The sequence below is a fragment of the Bacidia gigantensis genome, assembly GCF_019456465.1.
Source record: "Bacidia gigantensis strain McMullin 20006 chromosome Unknown contig_246, whole genome shotgun sequence".
NCBI lineage: Eukaryota > Fungi > Ascomycota > Lecanoromycetes > Lecanorales > Ramalinaceae > Bacidia > Bacidia gigantensis.
The window spans coordinates 1,184,369-1,207,905 of NW_025408602.1; the positions used below are offsets into that span (position 1 = coordinate 1,184,369).

The window sequence follows — 23,537 nt, forward strand, 5'->3', positions numbered from 1 at the left end:
ACAACTAAAGATGTCTGGGCACCTTCTATATCTTGACGCTCTTTCCCCCCATTTTCCATCATGGGTCTTCTAACTGATTATCTTCGAACTTCTCCCAAGCAAAGAAAGGCTGTCCAAAGGAAACACACAACAAAAGCAAAAACCATCGACGACAAATCCCCTACAACTATGACTTCAGAAACTCATTACATGACGCTTGATGGCGAATGTCCCAATGGTGGTGTCCCTACAGGTACTCTCTTTCTGCCAGTGGAAGACGTCGATCTCGAGGAACTACCTCCCAACGGAGGCATACCCCCAGAGGATACACTACATGGGCCGCCCGCTATTTACGCAAGCCATCTCAATAATCAAGTCACTCAGCAACTCATGTGTGGCGGATTCAACATATACAATCACCATTATCATGGCAATGGTCATGGTCAAACCAGGATCCGGGACGCCCAAACACCAAGGACGCCGCCTAAGACTTACATAAGGTTCATCGAGGAAGGCATTCGTCCCTGTGACGTCTACCTAGATGCCGACTACGACAATATCCCATCAGCTCTTCTGACTTTTGACAAGACTACTACGATAGAACAGTTTCTCCAGAAAGTGGGCTGCCCTGCCAGGAGAGGTAATGGTGTCCAACAAGTGTTTCCAATGCGGCATCAGCGCTGGGGAGCAGGCCAGATCTTCAAGTGGGGCATTGGCGACCGTTCGCAAACACTGGAAGGTAGCGAGCTAGCGAAGGGTGAATGTGGGAGAGAGGTATGGCTTTGTTCGTGGACCGAGTGAGCCCGTTGCCTTCGATAGGCTAGCAGGAGGGGAGGCAAGGGAGATTGTTGGACCTTGGTCTTAGGGGAGAGATTGGCGAGGCTAGGATAGAAGGGTGACATTGGTGTGTACTTTTACAGGCAAGTGAGGAGCAGGGCATTCCGGAAGAAGATAGCATAGACAACAAATCGGCAGTAGTCAAACGCCTCTTTCACAGATGGCGTTACTGCAAGCCATTCTCCCGCCCGTCTAAAAGTCTAGGCATGCATGACGACCAGTCGAGAAGCACTGACATTCTTACTATTGCACACTAAGAGCCCCGACGACGACTCCTGTGCCAGAATCTCTAGGCAATTTAGGCAATTTTGGGAAAGACTCCACCACCAGCACTAGCAGCAGGAAGGCGACGGCTGGACCTGCCTACCTCCGTAAGGGGTCTCCCGGCGGACCCAGTGGCGTGGCTGATGATTGCATGGGCAAGTCATCTAGCGCATGGGACATCCATGCCGTTGCCCGTGGACCCTATCAGACGCTTGCTCCCACCTGCATCAGAATAATGGATCAATAATGGAGGCAAACCCTCAGCGACTCCCGCCTCATCTCACCATCTGGTGCCATCCTTCCAGCGACTAAGCAAGCTAAGCAGCTCTCCAGAGTTGGGGCCATCATGGCGTGCATGATCTCTTGCCTAGGTTTCCCCCGTGGCCTGAAGTCTTATCTTGAGGTACCACTTCTCCCCTTGGGCCTGTGATGGCTGTTGCTCAATCCACCTCTGGTCTTGGACTGGCTTCTGTCCTTCCATTCTGTGACATGTCATAGGCTTGCTGGAAGGGGCAGCTGCAGGCGTTTGCGGGGGGCGCAGTTTGGGAGATCGATGGTAGATCTGACGCCTGCACCCGTGGTTGGATGTTCTTGATCGAATGCTGTCTATATAATTGACTTCTACATTTTTGACTTTTTCCCTTACGATTTTCCCGCATATGCCAGATTCATTTCTCCCGAAAGGGTCTGCTCTGCTTCCTTTCTAGAAGACTTCTGTGTGCATTGAGAAAGAAAAAGAAAAAGAAAAAGAAAAAGTCTCCGTCGTCCAACTCCAAAGATGCCTGCCTCAACTTATTCCTCGAGAGCACCTACGACGCTACCCGTCAAGCAATTTGCAGATCCTCATCCCTTATGCCCCTTAACATCGCGTGAGATCAAGACTGCCGCGGAAGCTGTGAAGAATATCTACCCAGGCCGGCCAAACATCCACTTCAAGGCCATCACACTTCAGGAGCCCCCCAAAGCAGCCCTCGCCCCTTTTCTAGATGCAGAGCATAGAGGACGGCGATCGCTGAATATTGAGAGAAGAGCATTTGTTTCATACTATGTTCGGAACACCGTACGACCTTCTTTTTCTAGTTCAGAATCATGTTTGTTGACAATGTCCTTCAGAATCGACTACATGAAGCCATTGTCCACATATGGAGTCAGTCAGTGGAGAGCAATGTCCGTGTTGGTGATCATCACCATGCTCCGGTCGACTCTTCAGAGATTATCGCCGTTGAAGAGGCCGTTTTCAAGGACGAGAGAGTTCAAGCAGAACTCAAGAAGCTTCAATTGCCAAAAGACACCAAATTCGTTTGCGACCCGTGGATTTACGGTACGTTCAAAGACTTTCGTTGCAAAAAATTCCATTATTTGACTGACAGTGTAAGGCTCTGATGGCGTCGACGACGACAAGCGGATGATGCAAGCATTTCTTTACACTCGAGATCCAGCCAATCCCCATAATGCGGACTCGAATTACTATGCCTTCCCGCTTTCGATTCTGCCTGTTCTTGATGCAACGACGATGAAATTGATCCGCATCGATAGAATTGCCACCGGAAAGGGACTGGAGAAAAAGCTAACGTCTAAGGCCAAGGTTCACCCTCCCAGAGAATATACTCCAGAACACCAGAAGTTGAGGACAGACTTGAAACCGTTGCAAGTGATCCAACCTCAGGGTACAAGCTTCAAAGCGACCAAATTCGGCGAGACTGGCCATACTGTAGAATGGCAGAAGTGGTTCTTTAGAATAGGCTTCAACCAACGGGAGGGAATGGTGCTGTACGATGTTCGTCAGTTTTGTGTCTTTCAACAACGTCTCTTGCTAATGCTACTAGGTGCGCTATGACAAGCGTAGTCTCTTTTACCGGCTGTCATTGTCGGACATGAACATTCCCTATGCTGATCCTCGCGCGCCTCTTCATCGGAAAACGGCCTTTGATCTCGGCGATGTGGGTGCTGGGATCATGGCTAATAATCTCAAGCTAGGATGTGACTGCTTAGGATCCATCTACTATATCAATGGTGTCATCTCCGACGACAAGGGCGAGCCAGACCCTAGACCAAACGCAATCTGCATCCATGAACAGGACGCCGGCGTCCTCTGGAAGCACACCAACTACCGCACTGGCCGCGCAGCAGTCGTACGAAACCGAGAACTCGTGGTTCAGTCAATTATAACCGTCGCTAACTATGAATATATCCTCGCTTTCATCTTCAACCAAGCTGGCGAACTTACCTACGAGGTCCGCGCCTCTGGCATTGTCAGTACCCAGCCCATCGACGAAGGCATCTCTGTACCGTGGGGTACAATCCTACACCCTGGCGTTTTCGCCTCCCACCACCAGCATATCATCTCCCTCCGTATCGACCCAGCCATCGATGGTCACAGCAACACACTTATCCGCTCCGAAGCACACGCAATGCCCATCGATCCGTTCAACCCCTACGGCAACGGCTACACCGTCGAAGAAACCACTGTTCCGACCAGCACAGGCCTCAACCTTGACCCTGACAAAAACCGCTTTTTCAAAATCGCTAACCCTTCCTCTTTAAATCCCATCACCGGCAAGCCAGTTGCATACAAAATCGCCGCCCCACCTTTCCAGAAGATGCTTGCTCATCCCACCAGCTATCATCACAAACGCGCCGAGTTTGCAGATTGCAATCTCTATGTGACACGCTACCGCGACGGGGAACTTTATCCCGGCGGGACGTATACGAACCAATCGCGGGGTGGGCACGGGGTACGCACGTGGGCGAATAGGAAAGACGATATCACAGGCGAAGACGGCAAGGGCGAGGACATCGTGGTCTGGGTACAGTTCGGGCTGCAGCATATTGTGAGGACGGAAGATTGGCCGGTCATGCCTGCGGAGACAATCAGGGTCAGTCTGAAGCCATGTAATTTCTTCACTGGCAACCCGGCGCTGGATGTGCCGCCTAGTGACCAGAGGAATAATGGGAGCGTGTTGGTTGATGGTGAGGGTGGGGCCAGGGTGGCAAATGAGGCAGAGAAGCATTTGCAAGGTGGGAAGGTGGCGAAGATGAACGGAGTTGTGCAGAACGGCTGTGGTGAGTGCGAGAGTGGATGATTGGGATGATTAAGGGAAACTTTTCGGGTTCGTGCCTCCTGTAATGGGGAGCCATTGGTGTGCATACGATCTTGGATATCGATAAACTTGCCATATCTTCCAAGCGACGACTCTGGGGGACAATATCCCTCCCGTTCTTTTCAAGTGTGTTGGAAACGTTTGCCATGTAAGGGTAGCTCAATCCAAGATATCACAGAAACAAACACATTCGAAAGACTTGCCAAGACTTCAACTTTTGTTCTACTGAAAAACGCACGTAAAGATAGACGTACATAGATACCATCCGAGGCAAATTCTGCATTATTGAGTATTGTGAAGTGGAACCATTTGTTACATTTCGAAGCTGAGACACGCTCTCACTACCTATACTTTACAGACTCACGCATCTACGAACCCTTTGACATCTAGAAGAATCGTCATTAGCAATCAAGATACGAAGAGACGAGAAAACTTACTGCTTAGCCAATCCAGATACTCCCTCTGCTCCTTGAAGTCGATATATTCCGGTACCCACAAAGCCAACGCAGTATTGATACCCCTTTCATCCAAATATCGCTCGAGCAGGACTTGCAAATCCTCATCCAGGTTGGCAAAGGGGGGACCTTCATACAGATTGCGTCGCTTCCAGTCCAACTCCGCTGTTTCCGCATCCGCCAGTTTGCCATCTTTGTAGTAATACACATTATCAATGACAATCTCCCCATCTTGCGCGGTTGTTTCGACCTGGAGCGTTCCAGATTTGGCTTTCTCGATATTGACACTGAGACGTGCCGGGAAAGACGGCTCTGCGTTGCGCCCGTCTTCTGCGGGCGCCTCGTCGTCGGCGAGCTCGTCGCGGTCTGCGGGGGCAACACTGTCTTCAGGAGCGACATTTATGTTGCCTCCGGAGGTGCGACCTTGATTTATAGTACCCTTGGAGTTTGCACCTCCGGACTGGGCCGATTCAGGTATGTCGGAGGGATTGGTGCCAGCGTCTTCGTCGAAGAGGGCATTGTCGTCGCCGAAGGTGTCAGGATCGTTGTCGATGGAGTTGAGGTCTGCAATTGAGAAGGAGATGCGGATGCTAGAATCACGATGTTGTTAGAGGGTGGGGCCATCAACATCTAGGTCCGGGCGAAGCATACTGCTCGTCGCCGAATTTGCGAGTCAAAACAACTTCTTCACTGCCAGGGGTATCGTGGAGCTATGGACCGTAAGCGCCACAAGAATCTGTAGGATAAGCCTGAGCACTTTACTTTGAATGAGCTACTATTTAGATAATCCGATATACTTGATGGGAGTTTGTCTGGATCTCGCATTTCCCTTTCTAATTGAAGCTCTGTTTGTATTTTTGCCGAAAGCTCTTGGTCGACTGTAAGCAGCATTAGTCAACTGAGACGATGAGGGTGTCTGATGTCTCGTACCTTGTCCTTCCTTTGCACGAGCGTATCTGGATGTCGAGAAGGCTGCATATCGGTTGATAGGAGTGATCCTTAAGGTTTGTTGGAGAGGAGATACGTGGCGAAGTGGGCAGAGCGGTCTTGAGCTTGTGAGAGCATAGGATCTTGGGACCGATCTAGGCAGAGCCCGGCATAAATTCCTGAGGGACATGATGAAGAAGTCGGTAGGGAATGGTAGAATGGGGAAAATGATGTCTAAATTTCCACGCTCCAAGACTTTTTTTGCTAGCTCCAATCAGCCAGCCCTGCGAGATGATTTATGGACTGTGACATTGATTTCACAATCAACACAATCAACACGATCAACACAATTCGTTCCCATGGCCTCGGCTACCGATTCTTCGCCTGGCAAGAAGGTTCGTTGCTACCCGATTTCTTGAGAATCGGGAGCTATTGATACTGATCAAGCCAGCCAACGCCATTCCGGTCAGTTGCTGCCGGCGCACTCGCCGGGGCTGCAGAAATTAGTATCGCTTCCATTGATCTCTGAACTAGATAATGGAAGGCTGACAATACGCAGGTATTACCTATCCTGCTGAGTGTAAGCACCCTGCAACATACAATTTCAGCCATAAACTGCAGCTCAAGGCACCGCAGATGCAAAAACCAGGATCCAATTAAATCGAAGGCTGCCGGAAGAGAAAAAGTTACCATGGCCGAAGTTCTCGAAGGCCTGGTATGCAGGATGCTCGACTTTGGTCATAGGCAATGCCCTGAAGGGTGGGATACGTACGATCTCACTACGAAACGTTGCAAAACATGGGACAGCTAAGCTTCGGCAGGCTTCGTCGCATTTGATCAGTACAAAGCATTATTACAGGATGAGAATGGGAACATATCAGGTCCGAGGACAGTAATAGCCGGGTTTGGTGCTGGGATTACTGAATCATTGCTGGCTGTGACACCATTTGAGAGCATAAAGACCTCATTGTATGAATTGACTATTCTCGCGGGGACGCCAATTGCTAAAGTAGTCAAAGTATCGACGATAAGAGATCAGGAAAGCCTCGAATGGCTGGCTTTCTGCATGGTACTACGCTGATGTTCCGAGAGAGAGGAGTGAAAGCCTTTTTCCAGGGGTTCGTCCCAACAACGATGCGGCAGGCTGCAAACTCAGCTACTAGATTCGGAAGCTACACTACAATCAAACAGTTCGCTCAAGGATATGTTGCGCCAGGCGAAAAGCTAGGGACCATCAGCACTTTTGGGATTGGAGGCTTGGCAGGCTTTATCACAGTGTAGGTCACTCAACCTTCAGCAATGGTGCTTCTACTGGCTTATGCACATTAGATACGTTACGCAGCCACTAGACACAATCAAGACCAGGTACGGCAGCAGCTTGTTTTCCTACAACTGCCATTGGCTAACGTTGACAAGGATGCAATCCATAGAAGCGAAGAAGGAGTACAAGAATAGTTTTGTATGTGCACAGAAAATCTTTCAGCAGGAAGGTGTCTTCACGTTTTGGTCTGGTGCATTACCTAGGCTGGCCAGATTAGTGGTAAGCGGAGGAATTGTGTTCACGATGTAAGTTGACATGAAATGAGGTCTGCTGGTGCGAATGCTAATGAGAACAGGTACGAAAAGACGATGGATCTCTTTGACTGGGTAGATCCTTACGCAAGACACATTTGATCTCAAAAGTGATACCCACTATCGGTTGATAGAAAGAACTGCTTCTGCTTCCAACTCGATCCTCATATCAAGAGGCGGATTCGGTCCGCTCTCCGCATCTGTCCCGCACACGTCAACCTTGCATCAACCTTCTTGAATCAATTGCGAGGCCGGACACCTTCAGTGTTCTCACACAGATACTCGACTTGAACTTCGGGAATTCAAGTCTACCTGGCCCCCACAGTGGGGCGTCACCTTCTTCTACTCAGTCTTTTGATACTCTTCGCCGTTCTTGCATACTATCTCGTCACCTACTCACATCCCGTCGCTCCATCCTCCCAATCTTTCCGACCTACTCCCATTTACTCTCACAACATGGCCTGGTACTCTTCGGGCGCAAGCAATTCAGCCCTAATCTCCAATCTTGCCAAACACGCTCTCATTACGACGGACCGCGTAAAAGCGGCCATGCTCGCCGTCGACCGCGCGCACTTCTCCCCAGCCTCACCCTATGAAGACTCCCCACAATCCATCGGCTTCAGCGCCACTATTTCCGCCCCTCACATGCACGCCTCGGCCTCCGAATCGCTTCTACCCTACCTAAACCGCCCTGGCGGGGCACGTGTGCTGGATGTTGGCTCCGGCTCGGGATATCTTACGGCTGTGTTGGCGAACCTGGTTGGGGAGGGGGGAGGGTAGTGGGGATTGATCATATCCAGGGTTTGGTAGACCTTGCGAATAAGAATATGGGGAAGAGTGAGCAGGGGAGACAGTGGCTGGAGAACGGGAGGGTGAAATTCGTAAAGGGGGACGGAAGGTTGGGGTATGACGATCCTGAGTGGAGGAAGGAGGGAGAAGACGAGGAGCAGTGGGATGCAATACACGTGGGTGCAGCGGCAAAGGAGGCGCATGAGTCTCTCATCAGGCAGTTGAGACGGCCAGGGCGGTTGTTCATCCCCGTGGGAGGAGGTTTGCAGTACATCTGGGTCATCGATAAGGATGAGCAGGGGAACGTGAACAGGAGGAGGGATATAGGCGTGAGATATGTGCCGCTGACTGACGCACCGGTCTGAGAAGGCCTTACCGCTCTTTTCTATTTGGGACAGGGAAATGCTTTAGAGTTCAGAATAAGTTGGTCAAGGTGTTGGAGGACAGCATTGCATTTTGACTGTGATGCTAGACGTGGAGCAAACTATGCTACAATACTGCTTTGACAGATTCTTTGAGAGCGAACCCTTGCCTCCATTATTTTTTGGGTGTTTTTTTAAAATGGCTATTGTGATTCTATGTCACAGCAGTCTAATCTCTCTGTCTTCAAATTGATGACTATGTCCGTTTTGATAGTCAGCCCTTATCATGTGGCAGCAACCTGGCGAAGAGTACAAGCAATCTTCTTTGAAGCAATTGCTGCTGCATGCCGAGCTCTTTTTCTTATTAAATGAATGCTGTGTGTTGTCTGTTATCGTGCTTGTGAGCGGATGATTTGCGAATCGAGGGGAATTGGGAAAGCTTTTTGAAATACGCTGATGTGGTGGTGATCTTCGGCAGAGGAGTACACCGAAGCAATAATCGTAGTGCAGAGCAATGCTCGGCGAAACTACTTGTGCGTCGAAGGAGATCCATAGAGTTCTGAAAAGCATTATGTCGTTGAGTCTGGACTATTCATTAAACAGGTGAATTTAGTCTCAAAGCTTCCGTACGGTCGGCGGATCTGTAGTGCAAATAAAAACAAGTAACTCCAGACACCGGGGCATTTGACCAAGCCCCCTGCTCATGCTCCGGAGTCTAAATCTTCTATTCCTTGAAAGTTGCAGAGTCTCGTGGGTTCAAGCATATGCTGAATCCATAAGGCCTTAACAATAAGTACGCAGGTATCGTCGAACAATATATACAATGTCGGAAAGCATCAAGTCGTATCAAGAAAAGACCGGGTAAAATTGCGTCGAAGTAGTGGGTATTGGCAGACAAATAAAAAGAGGGAACCGGAGCGCTTCACGAAAAGGAAAGCACTGAGTCCTAAGGTGCTGCGACGCCATTGACTTGGTTACGCGGCGGATACCCCTGATGAGCACCTCGATGATTTCCTCGGGCTGAAATATGAGACCCACGCGCATTTGTGGCGCTAGACCCGCTCGGTCGTCCACTCGGAGGATGACGAGCTTGACTGGAGGCACCTTTGTTCGGTTCTCCTTGAGCAGGTCTTCCTACATGACCGGTGGTTTGCTGGTTTCGGCCAGAGTCCTGGCGTTGAGGGCCAACGTTTGCGGTGTTCATGGGTCGAGGAATGTTCTCCGGTGTATCAACGGCATAGAGTCTCTTATCAATCGAGGATGGAATAGCTTCGATCTCCGTACCAAGTTCTTGTTCAATGCGGTAAATATTGAAGCGGTCGTCCCAATTGATAAGATTGATGGCAATTCCTAAGTGACCGTATCGACCTGACCGACCTATGCGATGCAAATACGTTTCAGCATTTTTTGGAAAATCAAAGTTGATGACAACGTTGACGGCTTGAATGTCTATGCCTCGAGTCAGAAGATCCGAGCACACCAGGTTACGGCATTTGCCGTGGCGGAAATCGTGAAAGACGCGGTTGCGAGCCGACTGTAGCATCCTCGCATGAGAGTAGTAACAAGAGTATCCGAGCTCGGTGATCTTCTTTGCTAACAGCTCGACCCGGTTTGTAGAATTACAGAATATAATGGATTGATTGATCTGGAGTTTTGAGAAGAGAGTATTGAGACAGTGGACCTTTTGTTTCTCGTCCACGTAACAGTAGTATTGGGTTATGCCCCTAAGTGTGAGCTCATCCATCAAATTGATTTCATGAGGATTGCGCATGTGTTTATCCTGCCAGTAAAGTTAATGATTACACCGAGTTCGTGCTACTACGTCCAACACCTACCTTGAATGATTTGACAATGACAGGAAAGGTCGCACTAAACAACATGACTTGATGTTCCTTTGCGAGGAATGAAAGAAGCTCCTCAATGGTAGGCGTGAACTCGGGTGACAAGAGCTTGTCGGCCTCGTCCATAACCACCGTGGTACATTCCTTGAGATCTAGAACTTGTTGTCTCGCCAAGTCGGCGATACGTCCAGGGGTGCCGACCACTATATGAACAGCTTCGTGTAATCGAAGAATGTCATCTTTGACCGAAGCTCCGCCAGTAGTAACCATGACATTGAGGTTCAGATAGTGTCCAAGTGTCTTGCAGACCTGCGACGTTTGCAAAGCTAATTCCCTTGTGGGGACAAGTATGAGAGATTGGCATTTCGAGTTCTTGGGGTTTATCTTTTCTAAGGTGGGGATGAGAAAGGCGGCAGTTTTGCCTGTCCCATTCTTTGCTCTTGCGAGGATATCTCTACCAGTTAGCGCAACTGGAATAGTTTCTTCTTGAATCGGCGAAGGTTTTTCGAATCCAGCGCCATGGATTCCTTTCATAAGGTCGCGTTTTATGACAAAATCTTCAAAGTTTAGCCCTTTTGTATTGGTGACATCCTAAGCATCTTTAGCTGGGAACCATTTGTTTAGCCGGTGTCAAAGCACCTCTGTCTGCGGTCGAGCGTCTCGCGGTCTTTGTGAAGCAGCGTTATCTTTGGACGCTCCATCACTTTTCCGAACTCAATAAGTCGCCTTCTGATTTTCAAGTGATCAGAAACTTACTTTATACTCATACGCTGCGTTTGTTCTGCCAGAGTTGACGCCATTCTGAGGAGCGACAGCAGTTGGACACAGCGAGAAATCAGACGTCTTCAGATGGTGAGCAGATGAGAGGAAGTGGTAAGCCGCGGAGCAGTCGGACTAAAGAACAGAATTTTGACGGAAGGCTTCGTTCAAGGTTGGAGTTATTATTTTGAAGTAAGTACATAAAGCACGTGCGGGAGTTTAAGATCTTGAAAATGAATTCAGTCTCATACGAGACTACGTTTTGCGAGGCCTCTCGCAAGCTCAAAAGAGAGTTGCTGGGTGAGGATTTGTGAAGACAATTGGGGAGGGGGCTTGTGACAATTCACTTTGGAGCAACCTTGGATCCGGTAGTCCAGTGTAGATGTGATTTGCGCAACGACTTTAAAGCTGAAGTATTGACGAGATGAGCGAGGACTACTTGGGGGAGCTTTGCTTTGTTACGGACGAGGTTGGGCAAACTCAAGCTGGGCCAAGCGAGAAAGAGCTATTGGCTGCTTTGGGCTTAGCGCAGGGCATGTATCTACAAGGAACCGTGAGTAAACATTCCTTGTTGATTTAACGGCTCAGCTTATTTAATATTCACAAAAAGGCGCGACTACCTGATGAAACCCTGCAGCCTAGTCAGAATTTCTAGGTGCTGTGCAAATGCGAGTTAAATCCCCCAACTTTTCAGATATACCTTCCCAAACACGTCCTTTCCCCCATATGTGCAATCCAATCGATTCTCAAAACCTATCGTGCCCTACCATGTGGTTTGAAGTTTTGGATATTCCTTTGAGCTCAAGCCCAAATCAGTGAACACAGCATGGTCGTCTTTCAAGCCCTCAACTCTGTGCTCATCCTCCCCCTCGAGCATTTCCATCTCTTCTAGGGGGTCTCCTTCTCTGCCTTCTCTTCTTCGCCATTCTGCGGCTTTGTAGCTTTCTCGAGTGAATCATCTCCGTGCCCAATCAATAAGAATTGCGTATTGTTGAAGTCAAGCAGCTTTGGGTGAAGAGGCATCCATCCCCGGCCGCCAAAATCCTTTTGAATATCGTCAGGATATTCAGCTCCCTGAGGAAGCTGAGCATTCGCTGTGCCTGAAGATTGGGGATTCTTAGCACTGGTGATATAGCTTCCCCGTTGTCGAAGTCCGACATCTTTCTGAATGTCGCCAATCTCATCCGGAATAGTCAAAATGTATGCAAGGTGCGTTTCTCGTCCTGTTTGAGTGATTGCGTATACGCCCTCTCCAATTGGCGCCGCAGCTGGGGTATGCCTTACTCCTGCTGTCTTGGTAGCATAGTCTGACGATGAAAGCCTCTCTTTGATGGCATCCATGCTCAGCTTGGCCTGCTCTACAAACGTCATGAAGCGATCTTTAGGGCTCATTGGCAGAACCTTCTTAGGCAACGCCAGCATGCGATTGTTGCCGTCATCCCCGATCGGACCCTCGCCAAGCTTGGCACCAGGCTGCAGGGGACGCAGAACGATATAGCTGCGAGCAATATCACTGACGCTCCCTGGCTCATCCATACCGACCCTACCACGGAAAAAGAAATAGATGATGCCCTTCTCCAACAGATTAGAAGGTATGGCCTCTTCACGCTTGGCAGAATCCTCGACGGCGCTTTCTTCCGGAGACACTTTGCTCCCTGTAGCTTCCGGGGTATCTTTAGGCTGTGCATCATCTTTGCTCATCAGTTTGTCAAACCCATTCTCCATCGAGCCTTCATTTGCGTTGGCCTCGGGCTTTGTGTCCGTGCTCTCGCCGTTAGTCTTTTCCTTGTTGGTGGCAGCGGGCTCTGGGTCGTTCCCATTGGCTGTTTCTGCTTCCTCCCCCTCCGCTTCGGATTTCGTCATTTCTTCTACCTTGCGGGCGGTTTCTGCGCCACTCTCGTCTCCCTTCTGATCAGATGCATTTGGCTCAGTGTCAATCTTGTTTTCCGGGATATCGTTCATCTCCACATCCTGAGTCGCATCAGTCTTGTTGCTCGACTGATCCGTTGGCATCGAAGCTTCAATGGTAGACTGGTCATTTGCTTTCGTTTTCTTGCCGCGCTTGGGTTTCCCCGGAGCTTCGGGTGCTGCTTTGCGCTTGGCTCCAGCGCTCGGCGAGGCATTGCTCTGCGAGGATGCCGGACTTGATGCTACCTTTGCGGCCTGGCGCGCTGACCTTCGAGATGGCGCCATGTGATCGGATCTGAGATGTATCACCGACGGATGCAGAGGTGAGGGAGAACGGCCGCCCAAATTGGAATTCAGGAATTGCGATTGGACTTACGTCAACGCAGCGCTAATGCGAGATCCCGCCCCCAGCTTTCTTAGCGCGCCACAAAGCCACAGTCTAGACCGCAGGCCAAGGTTCTCAAGGTCCTGATCAAGACCCTAGATTGAAACACTATCATTGATTATTTGATTGTCCATCTAGTCATCCAAATCAAATCAAAACCTATTACTCTCGACTTTTATCATAGCAGTCTCCACTTCCTTTCGTTCTCTGTCCGCTTTTTCCATCCTCGACACCCGCTTCTGTTCTAGCCTTTCCCGCTCTCTCTGCATTTCTTGGATGAGAGCACTTTTCATGCGTATCTTGTGCCCGTATTTGTAAAAGATCACAGGGATTGGAATCAGGGACACTTGAAGCAATCCAAGTAACGTGCCCGCCCAATGTGCGTTTAACGTGGAGTACATCTTGGCACCTGCCAAAGGAAGGCCGCCACCGCAAAGCGATCGTATTAAAGAATTACCCGCCAAAGCGGAGGCAGCATAGACTGTGAGATCCCCACGTCAGCTCTGCTATAATTCGGAGGGCGGAAGTCAGAACAAGGAAAACAGGACACATACTGCCATAGCTGTGGGCCAGGTAATTGACAGCATAGATGAAGACTGCCGTATTACCAGCCCCAAACGGTATGCCAGCTACAATTGGAAGGCTCCAGTGCACAGGTGGTAAGCAAGTCCAAGCAAACCAGATTTCTCCGACTGGGCATAAGACCGCGGCGATACAGATCACGCTGACCATAGCCTCTGGTGGCACTTTCCCAGTCGATAGATCTTTCCTATGCGATTCTATCATACGTCGTATGAGTGGCTCACATAATATCTAGCAAGGCTTCAGCTCCATCTTTGGAGCGCTCAATGATTGCGTCTACACTTACGGTGATAAAGCACCCGATACCGATTCCAGTGAAAGAAAGCCCAGTGAAACTTAGGGACCAGCCTCGAATCTCGGTAAAGACTATCGGATATGCAACATAGCATAGATATAATATGCCGTAAATAACTGACACATAAAGATCCCAGAAGATACTAGTAGTCGGAAGTCAGCATGATAATTGACTACATTACGTGATTTGTGAAATTTACCAGATAGGCTCGGTGAACAACATGACAAACGGCCGCTTGAGGTTCACCCCCAGAACCTGCAAAAATGACTGTTTTCTATTATCGTACCGACACCAGTATCTCTCGTCCCCAGTGTCTTTGCGTAGATTTGCTGCTTTCCTTTGAAGCAAGACTGGCGGGTAAGTCTCACTTAGAAGAATCATAGCCAGAACACTAGTGCCAGCCATCATCATGACGATCCAATTAGTGAATCTCCAACCCAAATATCTGGATGTATCAGCAATGTGGTACTCCGTGACGGCTTCCCCGACTCACTGGGTCGCAAAGCCGCCGATGATAGGACCAAATGTAGGCCCATTCAATGGACCGATGGACCAAATGGAGAAGAATAGTGCACGATTCTTCTCCGTCGAAATGTCACTGACGGTGCCCGGGGAGTTTGCGATCATAGAAGCCCCGGCAAGAGAGCCAATGAAGCGCACAACGATGACCTCCGGCAAAGATGTAGCAAGGCCACACGGGATGATTAATAGTGTGAAGAGGGACATGGCGATGACGTATATTGGCTTTCTTCCATACATTTCGGATAAAGGTGCGAGGAACATAGACCCAATGGCAAGACCAACCACTGATACCTCTGTCAGCATATACATGAGTGCCGCAGCTTCCAGCCTCAACTTGCGCCTCAAGGCACGGTGAGAGATCTCTTACGGTATGTAGTGATCCCCAACGTGACGACCGGCTCACTATCAATTTGGAAATCCTTCATCATACCATACAAACCACTTGTATAGCTCGTCGAGTACACAACCACAACCAAGGTACTCCATGCTACGAGAGCTGTCGCTGTGGCTTTGTACCGCGACGACCAATTGATAGGGTTTCCCGGATCGTTCTCAGCCCAATCAACTTCAAAGTCTGGATGTTGAGACCTTGTAGAGCTTCTGGTTGTGGTAGGCTCTATTGCCGGCGTGGGGAATATGATATCAGGTGACTTCTCGATATCTGAAGGTGTAGGTGTACGCTCTGTTGATCCACGCGTAGATGGTCGACTTGTTGAGCTTGAAGAGCCCGTGGAGGCGGCATCATCGTAGTGAGCTTTCTCGCTCGAATCATCTACCATCATGTATTTTCACAATAAGGAATGTTTTACACGCAAGCAGGCAAGAACAAAAGAACAGACAAGGGAGCGAAGGGCACACGAAGGAGCCATGACACGCTCACTAATACACGGAAGCCAAAATACTACGATAGGCAGGAAGAAGATGTGTGCTCCCAGCAAAGGAAGGGCGGAAACACATGACGTTCATACTCGGCCAATGCCTTCTGACCGCGGATACCCAGAGTGCAAAGAACACATTGGGCAATTGGCCGGTCCTCGCTCGAGGACCACCTGCATGCCGTTGATGCCGTTGTTACCGCCTAGGGTATGTGGACTCAAACCCGGCGCCATGGGCCTAGCCGAAGTAAAGAGCCGAGATGGATTGCCCTGGCTCTGGCCCTGGGTGGTGAAAGATTATTATTGATGTCCCCACCCGGTCCGATTTAGCAATAACCCAAGCGGGTAAGGTTCCGCACTATGACATGCCTGTCATCCCGCGGGAATTCCTCGCCTGTTGCCCCTCCAAGCCTCCAACGCTTCGAACGTCTCACCGGACACATCAGACTCCAGAGCTTGACATTATCTCAAACAATCTTCGAAGCCACCATGTCGGACAAGAGTCAGAATCCTCTTGGGTTTGTGACCTCAACAGTTGGGAACCTAACTGGTGGAGTTGCAAAAACTGGTAATTATCTATCCCTAGATGAAAGGTCGTGACCGTCGAGGATCACACACTGACCAAAACAGCTGGTGGAGTGGTAGGAGCTGCTGGCCGTGGCGTTGGTGATACAGTCACTGTACATATAGCCCTCCATACCTCTTTGAACTTGTTTTGACGCTCTTCAAGGGGGTTACCGGCGACACGGGGAAACCCGTCGGTGATGCTCTGAAATCCTTAGGGTAATGTTTCCGGCACCAAGTCGATTGTTTGGTATTGATGATCAACAGGAACGGAGTCGAAGGAGGTGCAAAAGATGTCGGAAATGGTGTGGAGAAAGCTGGACAGGGCAAACAGGATTTTTTCAAGAAGTAGAAAGGTGGTTCGGACCATGTTGTAAGGGATGCATGTGGCTACCAAGGCCATCATTTTTCCCGTATGAATATGCTTGATAGTAATAAGAGAGGTCGTCACAGTGGCACGGGGGATCAATATGTACAATACCGACTTACTTGCACTCACATCACAACACACCGTCTGCACTGCTCCAGGTAACCCTCTTCTTCTTCTTTGCCTAGAGCCATGCCTTGACGCCTCTGGACTCCCCGGATAGTCACCTTTTGCTGTCCGACGCCGTGTACCCATTTCATTCGTTGTATCCAGCCACCATCTGCATCATCTACACTGATCGTCCACTTGCCGCTGCTCACTTCGACCTGGACTAGGTCTCGCGGAAAGTGGAATTCGGGGATAAATATTTCAGTGGGCCTGTCGTTTGTTGCAGCTTCTTTACAATCGAGCGAGAACGTGAAAATACAGTTGCGCAGATCGAATCCATAATTGACCACATCGCCTACTGTGGCAATAGGGCTTGGTCTCACATATGCTTCAGCTGCTCTATACCCCGGTGCATCCGCGAGCTCAGCAGATGTACCGGGGTTTGCCTCGGACGATATGGAAGGCGTCTTCAGAGCTGCTTTGACATTCTCTGGAAAAATAGGAGAGGTGTCAGCGGATTGACTTTGCGAGTAGGAAGGCGAGTGCTTGTCAACGGACAACATTGAATTGGGACGGGATGGCGGACCTGGTTGCTCCGCATTGGAATGTGGATGCAGAGGAAGCGGTTTGTCATCTAGTGAGAAGATAGAGAGATCTTCACCGTTCCAAAGATCGCCCCATTCGTGGTTGTTCTAAAAGGTCTCAATTGCAATCAATGAATTACAAGAGGTCGAAGCCTACTCACTGTGCACATATAGACCCATAAAGTATAACCATTAGCGCCACAACCTTCTAGAGCAAAATGATTGGCGTCCATGGCTGATGATTGACTGGAAAAATCTCCTGTCTTGTAGGCATACTTATCGTCCATGTCATATGGAATACCGATTTCAGTGAAAATGCACGGATGGTTGCCCATGTATTTCATACCCTCCTTTCGTATTGCAGAAAGCTGATCTCGAAAACAATTGCGAATGGCGGTTTCACCTACTTTGATAGCGAACGCCGGCGAAAGGTATCTACCTCGTAGAAGACCAAAGACGTCGACATTCCAATAACGATTCCACTTTTTCATCATCAAGGTTACTCCATCGTAATAATGAGGAGCATACACCATATTCGGATCATCATCCTCAGTACCTTTCAGTGACGGCGGTATTTCCAAGACCGGTGGCTGACAAAACATGATGGCATCCTTGTGGACGCTCGTGAGAGCCTTTTTATGCTTTCGGTAATACGGCATAAAATAGTTGTTGGTAAAGTACTCATAGTCGACTTTCTTCCCAGTCGCCGCCTTGGCGAAATAGTCTGCTCTCAGGACTTGATCATTGGAACGGTCCCAAACACCGTGCTGAGCCCAGAGACACTCTCCAATTATCCACCCGGGATCTCTTGACCATCCGTACCTGGAATCGTCGTAATCAGCGGGTAACCAGGCTGAATCGCCTTTCGGGTCAACAAGTTCTGAGCCGGACTTGTACGGACCTAGACCTCCGAAGTCCCAGGTATCAATCTCGCAAGCTCGGCCAGAACCTGTCAGGATCGCTTGCCAAGCAGTAGGCGAAGTGCCTTTCTGTAACTTCTGGTCTGTGGGGATGACTGTGATGTCTTGCCATCCTATCAGGCCCCTGTTCGGCTCATTCATACTCTCCCAACCAATGACAACTTCGTTCACGAGGTCTCCAGCCTGCTTTATTCTCAGTGCAAGGTGGTGACATGCATCCACAAAGTGGTCCTGGAGATAGTCTTGAATGTTCTTGCCATCAAGAATCGCTTTAGGCGCAAAATCTTTGCCTCCCCAGAATAGCGTCAAGATCACCTGACATGCCAATCGGGTGTAATTTGTAGCCCAGATCATTTTGGGATACTCGGCGGGGTTCGGCCATGTATTGTGAACCAAAGCAGCTTGTGTTGATAGAAATTTCCTTGGATTCAGACCACAAGCATAAATTGTCCAAAGAGGCGCGCCAGAGCCGCCCGTAAATCGTGACCATACGTCTTGATGCGGGTCCATGAAGATGTAGAACCCATAGGCCTTCGCCAGCCGGAGGACGGCAATCGTGTGCTGGATCCAGTCTTCATCATACTGACCAGGACCCGCATGCTCGATAGCCTCCCAGGTGAAAATATAGCGGATGGTATTGTAACCCCATCTCTTCAATCTCGAAAAGTGTGTATGCGCTTCTTCTATAGGAAAGGGTCTTCCATTGAATGACAAATCATCTCCGTCGAAAAAATTGTCAGATCTGTAATTAGGAACGTCCGGTCGCGAAGGGAATTTGGCATCTGCGGCAGCATTGATACCTCGAAGAGTAACTTCTCTATTCTTGTTGTCGCGGAATCTCTGGCCATCAATGCGTAACCGGAGCGGCGCCATTTAATGTTCAAAGCTATGTAATAAGAGCAGACTCGTTTGTGATCTTTTGGAATTCTGCGGCCATAACACAGGAAATGTATGCTGAGGCTTCGAATAGGATTAGGAGGTAGGCCTTTTAGATGCGACTTGCACGGCTGATAATTGTAATGACATGCTGGTCGTCGTCAAGCCAGCTTGAAGGCGTACGAGTACGTCCGGCAGAGGAGAGCATGTACAGCGCACAAACTCCTGCATGAGCGGCCCGTTCCGTTCCCTAATCGAAAACGTCAATAGGACCGATAAAGTTTTCAAAACGCGGATCATTACAAGGAGGTGTAACAATTGAAGCAAGTGTTCTAGTCATGTACGCGTATGATGACACAACGAAATCATGGTTTGTACTTGGAGACAGCTCTTTACCACAAGCCTTCGGCCATGAATAGGTGGCAGGAGTATGTCTGGTGCAAAAGCCTCCCTGAAAGCGGCTAAAGCTGCCCTCGATGCGCACGACTATCAACGTGCAGCCACCGAGGCGAAGAAAGCCATCGAACATGATTCGAAGACTTATCATGGCCATGTGTTCCTGGGTCTAGCGCTTGACAAGCAGAATGACCCTGAGTCTTCTGTCAAGGCCTACAAGGCAGCAACGCATATCAAAGAAGACGACCCTTTAGCTTGGCAGGGGCTAGTATCTCTATTTGAAAATCATGCAGGTAAGATGCTAGATCAGTATCATGATGCGGCGCTCTCTTTAGCAGAGCTCTATGCTGGACAAGATGATAAGTTCAAATGCCAAACTGTCATCGATAAGTACATGCTTGACGCCAAGAAGTACGGCTCGAGAAGCCAGTTCAAACAATCCCTAGAGACCATCTTGCCTGGGAGTCCAGTCTTTGAGTACCTCGAAGGTAGAATACCTCAGCCAGCTTACACGTATTGCAAGCTGGCAGATGTTATTGAAGCAGAAGAAAAGGAGAGGCTTAACTTTGAGATTGGTCAACGTCGAACAAGGCTAGGAGCCCGCATTGACCAGGTGACCTTAGAGGTCAAACGAGAGATATTGGAGAATAGTGTATTGGGAGATGTCTATTCTCACATTATTAATTGGTCTCAAGACGACGAGATTCGCCGTACATATGAAGAGAAGCAGCTCCAACATGCAGGCGACACACTTGCTGCTTTGCCTTTGTCCAGGAAACATTCTCAACGGGAAGATGTCATGAAGATGGCTAGGGGCCTGGTCATTTTGAAGCACCCATTCCTTTTGGCTTGGAAAATTGTGTTGGAGTGGAATGACGTCGACGAAATTGCAGAATTGGATATCGGCTTGCTACGTGATTTTACGATTTTATTTCCTGAGGAAGGCCTCGCTAAGGTTTGCAAAGGCTATTTGCTGAGCGAAATTTCACCTTTTCCAAACGGGAGATCGAACGATACTGATGGGGAGAAGCAGCAAGAATCGAATGATTATGCGCTCGCAGAAGATAGATTAATTCTAATGACCGAGGGCTTGGACGATGCAAAGAGGTCAATTCTGGCCCACCGTTTGATGGGACAACACTATCTGTACTTAGACGAATACGAAGATGCTGTCAATGTATCGAAGGAGGGACTCGAGCGCCTCGTAGCAGAAGCAAATCTCATGGGCCTTAGTCTTCCACGTACAGCTGATGCGATCAACTCAACACTAGCTACAGCTTTGGTACATCACCAATCACCTCGCCATCATGCTGACGCTCAAGCTATTTTTCAAACTATTCTCGACCATAGAGCTAATTATACAGCAGCATTAATCGGAATTGGCTTGATTTACGAAGAAGAAGAAAACTACGCCGAAGCGCTAAATTTTCTGAGTCGATCGCTCGAGAAAAGTCATGATCCCAAAGTCAAGGCAGAGGCTGCCTGGTGTAAGGCACTAATGGGAGACAATGGTGCTGCCTTTCGAGAACTAGAAGTTTGCCTATCAGACATGAACGATTCGGACCCGAAGACTAGATCGCTCCGTGCACAGACTTTGTACCGCATAGGCATGTGTATGTGGCGATTAGAGAGCAGCCGAGCAAGACGAAAGGACCGTAATGGGTCGTATGCCCGCTTTTTAGCCTCATTGCAGGCCGACATGAACTTCGCTCCTGCATATACGAGCCTCGGAATCTTCTATGCAGAGTATGCGAGAGACAGAAAGCGGGCCAAAAGGTGCTTTCACAAAGCTTTCGAGCTTTCAGCTTCCGAGCTTGATGCAGCTTACAGGCTGGCAGAGTCCTTCGCTCAAACTGATGAGTGGGAGTCGGTTGAAGCCGTAGCTCAGCGTGTGATCGACTCTGGAAAAATCAAGCCTCCTCCAGGTTCGAGGAAAAAGCCGATAAGCTGGCCGTTCGCCACTTTAGGGGTCGTGCAGCTCAATAATCAAGAATATGGAAAGGCAGTCGTTTCTTTTCAATCTGCACTTCGGGCTTCGCCTACTGATTACAACTGCTGGGTGGGTCTCGCTGAGAGCTACCACAACTCCGGACGCTATATAGCTGCAACGAAAGCCTTTGAACATGCAAAAGAGCTAGAACAAGGCTCTCATGCAGATAGTGGTTGGTTTACTGAATACATGCTAGCAAATGTAAAACGAGAACTAGGTGACTTTGATGAAGCCATTTATGGATACCGAAGTGTTCTTAAGAACAGATCAAGCGAGTTCGGCGTGTCTCTGGCGCTGTTGCAGACCCTCGTAGAAAGCGCGTGGCGGAGTATTGAGCTTGGATTCTTTGGACGTGCTGCTGAACGTGCCAAAGAGGCGATCTTGTTTGGCCAAGATGTTGTAAGGATTCGGAGTCATGCGTTCAACTTGTGGAAAGCCGTGGGAGATGCTTGCTCGGTATTCCTGAGTGTACAAGGCCACGCCTCTATCGTACCGTGGACCCAGCTCGGATCGCTGATGCTCGAAAATTCCGAGGCCCTAGATTTTGATATCATGTCTGATATTGATGACGTGAATGTAGCAACCTTCAACGCAATCTCTACAAGCAATGGAGAAGAAAGTTCAGGTGCTCGTACCGCCTGTGCGGCCATTCTTGCTTATAAGCGTGCAATAAATGCATCAGCACACGATGTTCATGCTAGAGCAGTCGCTTGGTACAATCTGGGCTGGGCCGAGCACAAAGCACATGCCAGCAAAGTTGTTGACAGGCATGAATCGAAGCATCTGAGAGCAGCAGTACAATGCTTCAAGCGTGCTATAGAATTCGAAGCAGGTAATGCGGAATTTTGGAATGCCTTGGGTATCGTTACTTGCGACCTCAGTCCAAAAGTTGCGCAGCACTCTTTTGTACGAAGTCTTTATCTGAACGACAAGAACGCTAGAGTCTGGACTAATCTAGGCACCTTGTATCTGCTCCAGGACGATCGCCAACTTGCTGCTGAAGCCTTCACGCGCGCTCAATCTGGAGATCCTTCTTTTGCTCAAGCGTGGCTTGGTCAGGGGCTTCTTCCAACCCAATCTTCTGATCAGGCAGATGCCAGATACCTCTTCACTCACGCTTTTGAAATTGCAGATTCCACAAGTACATTGGTCAAGTTGTTATATTCGAGAGCCGTTTTCGACCATGCTGTTTCGTCTAGAGTTCGCGCCAGCGAGCTTCTTCAACCCCTTTTATCCTTGCATCACCTTCAATTGCAAACACCATCGGATATGGCCTCTCAGCATCTTCTTTCATTGTTTGCAGAGAGGATTGGGAACTTCGACGATGCGAACTCAAGCGTGAACAGGCTTTGTTCCAAGCTGGAAACCGAATACGAAAGTTCTGAGTCTCTCCATACTCTATCGCGCTTTGCACAGTTGAAATCAGATGGCGCCAGGACACAATTGGCAAGGAATCATTTTTCCAATGCTGCGGATGATTCTTCGACGGCTCTTGATCTTACAGAAGATGAAGAGCAGGTCGAGCTTCGTCCACAGATCCGGTTGTCTGCCCACATGACCGCTGGGCTGGCTTGTTCACACCAAAGATCCGATGATGAATCGATCGATATGTTCAAAAGTGCCTTGTCAGAGACACATGGTAATCCCGACATCGTTTGTCTGCTTGCGCAAGTATTGTGGGCCAAAGGCGAAGATAACGAACGGGCTGTCGCCCGGGAGCAATTGCTTGATTGTATAGAAAGATATCCTGGACACGTTGGTGCTACTTCCATGTTGGGCTGCATTGCCATCTTGTTCGAAGATGAAGAAATACTCGACGCTGTGGTACAAGATTTGAGTGACATGCGCACGAATGATAGCCTGAGCCTCCAGGAGCGAAGCAAAATTGCAATCTTGCTGAATGTCGTCTCATCTCTTCATACCGAGCCCGATGGCCAACGCTCAGCTGAGCTCTCTCAAGCAAATACCACTATCATGCTGTCACCCTCTCACCCTCACGGCTGGAGCCAACTAGCTGCACTTTCGCATGAAGCATTTCCTGCAGAAGCAGCAATACTTGTAGCTTCGAAAGCGGCCACCCCAAAAGGTAATCTGGAAGCCTCTGATTTATGTCTTGGGTACGCTGGTACAAGGAGACCAGACGACGCGCAGCGAGCAATTATGCTGGCGCCGTATAGTGCTTCGGGGTGGGAGGCTCTCTGTTAGGCTTCAACCGCCCTGCTAGGGTATTGACTTCCCGGGTGCATGCCATTTCATTCAAATAGTCCATAGAATCATAG

At 49.2% G+C, this 23,537-nt stretch overlaps 9 protein-coding genes across 9 annotated transcripts; 4 read left to right on the forward strand and 5 right to left on the reverse strand.

Annotated features, from left to right (window-relative positions):
• Nucleotides 1–60: 60 nt before the first annotated feature.
• KY384_005985 (uncharacterized protein) lies at nt 61–780 on the forward strand (the record flags this gene model as incomplete). The annotated part of the gene is made up of 1 exon (XM_044814482.1): nt 61–780. One exon carries the CDS (start codon nt 61–63, stop codon nt 778–780), a length of 720 nt encoding a protein of 239 aa, XP_044668632.1.
• Nucleotides 781–2,169: 1,389 nt separating this feature from the next.
• On the forward strand, nt 2,170–4,163 carry KY384_005986 (uncharacterized protein; the record flags this gene model as incomplete). The annotated part of the gene is made up of 3 exons (XM_044814483.1): nt 2,170–2,401; nt 2,457–2,857; nt 2,907–4,163. 3 exons carry the CDS (start codon nt 2,170–2,172, stop codon nt 4,161–4,163), a joined length of 1,890 nt encoding a protein of 629 aa, XP_044668633.1.
• Nucleotides 4,164–4,541: 378 nt separating this feature from the next.
• KY384_005987 (uncharacterized protein) lies at nt 4,542–5,753 on the reverse strand (the record flags this gene model as incomplete). Its single annotated transcript, XM_044814484.1, has 5 exons — nt 4,542–4,567; nt 4,619–5,226; nt 5,288–5,346; nt 5,399–5,514; nt 5,567–5,753. 5 exons carry the CDS (start codon nt 5,751–5,753, stop codon nt 4,542–4,544), a joined length of 996 nt encoding a protein of 331 aa, XP_044668634.1.
• Nucleotides 5,754–6,254: 501 nt separating this feature from the next.
• KY384_005988 (uncharacterized protein) lies at nt 6,255–6,844 on the forward strand (the record flags this gene model as incomplete). The annotated part of the gene is made up of 3 exons (XM_044814485.1): nt 6,255–6,278; nt 6,423–6,632; nt 6,680–6,844. 3 exons carry the CDS (start codon nt 6,255–6,257, stop codon nt 6,842–6,844), a joined length of 399 nt encoding a protein of 132 aa, XP_044668635.1.
• A 2,388-nt stretch (nt 6,845–9,232) lies between these two features.
• On the reverse strand, nt 9,233–10,927 carry DHH1 (DExD/H-box ATP-dependent RNA helicase dhh1; the record flags this gene model as incomplete). Its single annotated transcript, XM_044814486.1, has 4 exons — nt 9,233–10,066; nt 10,122–10,718; nt 10,767–10,830; nt 10,884–10,927. 4 exons carry the CDS (start codon nt 10,925–10,927, stop codon nt 9,233–9,235), a joined length of 1,539 nt encoding a protein of 512 aa, XP_044668636.1.
• Nucleotides 10,928–11,774: 847 nt separating this feature from the next.
• On the reverse strand, nt 11,775–13,079 carry KY384_005990 (uncharacterized protein; the record flags this gene model as incomplete). Its single annotated transcript, XM_044814487.1, has 1 exon — nt 11,775–13,079. One exon carries the CDS (start codon nt 13,077–13,079, stop codon nt 11,775–11,777), a length of 1,305 nt encoding a protein of 434 aa, XP_044668637.1.
• Nucleotides 13,080–13,331: 252 nt separating this feature from the next.
• KY384_005991 (uncharacterized protein) lies at nt 13,332–15,357 on the reverse strand (the record flags this gene model as incomplete). The annotated part of the gene is made up of 6 exons (XM_044814488.1): nt 13,332–13,660; nt 13,734–13,992; nt 14,048–14,198; nt 14,256–14,501; nt 14,550–14,862; nt 14,946–15,357. 6 exons carry the CDS (start codon nt 15,355–15,357, stop codon nt 13,332–13,334), a joined length of 1,710 nt encoding a protein of 569 aa, XP_044668638.1.
• Nucleotides 15,358–16,512: 1,155 nt separating this feature from the next.
• Nucleotides 16,513–18,869, reverse strand: EGC1 (endo-1,4-beta-glucanase; the record flags this gene model as incomplete). The annotated part of the gene is made up of 2 exons (XM_044814489.1): nt 16,513–17,184; nt 17,238–18,869. The coding sequence occupies 2 exons, from the start codon at nt 18,867–18,869 to the stop codon at nt 16,513–16,515; spliced, it is 2,304 nt and encodes a 767-aa protein (XP_044668639.1).
• Nucleotides 18,870–19,302: 433 nt separating this feature from the next.
• KY384_005993 (uncharacterized protein) lies at nt 19,303–23,463 on the forward strand (the record flags this gene model as incomplete). Its single annotated transcript, XM_044814490.1, has 1 exon — nt 19,303–23,463. One exon carries the CDS (start codon nt 19,303–19,305, stop codon nt 23,461–23,463), a length of 4,161 nt encoding a protein of 1,386 aa, XP_044668640.1.
• Nucleotides 23,464–23,537: the final 74 nt, after the last annotated feature.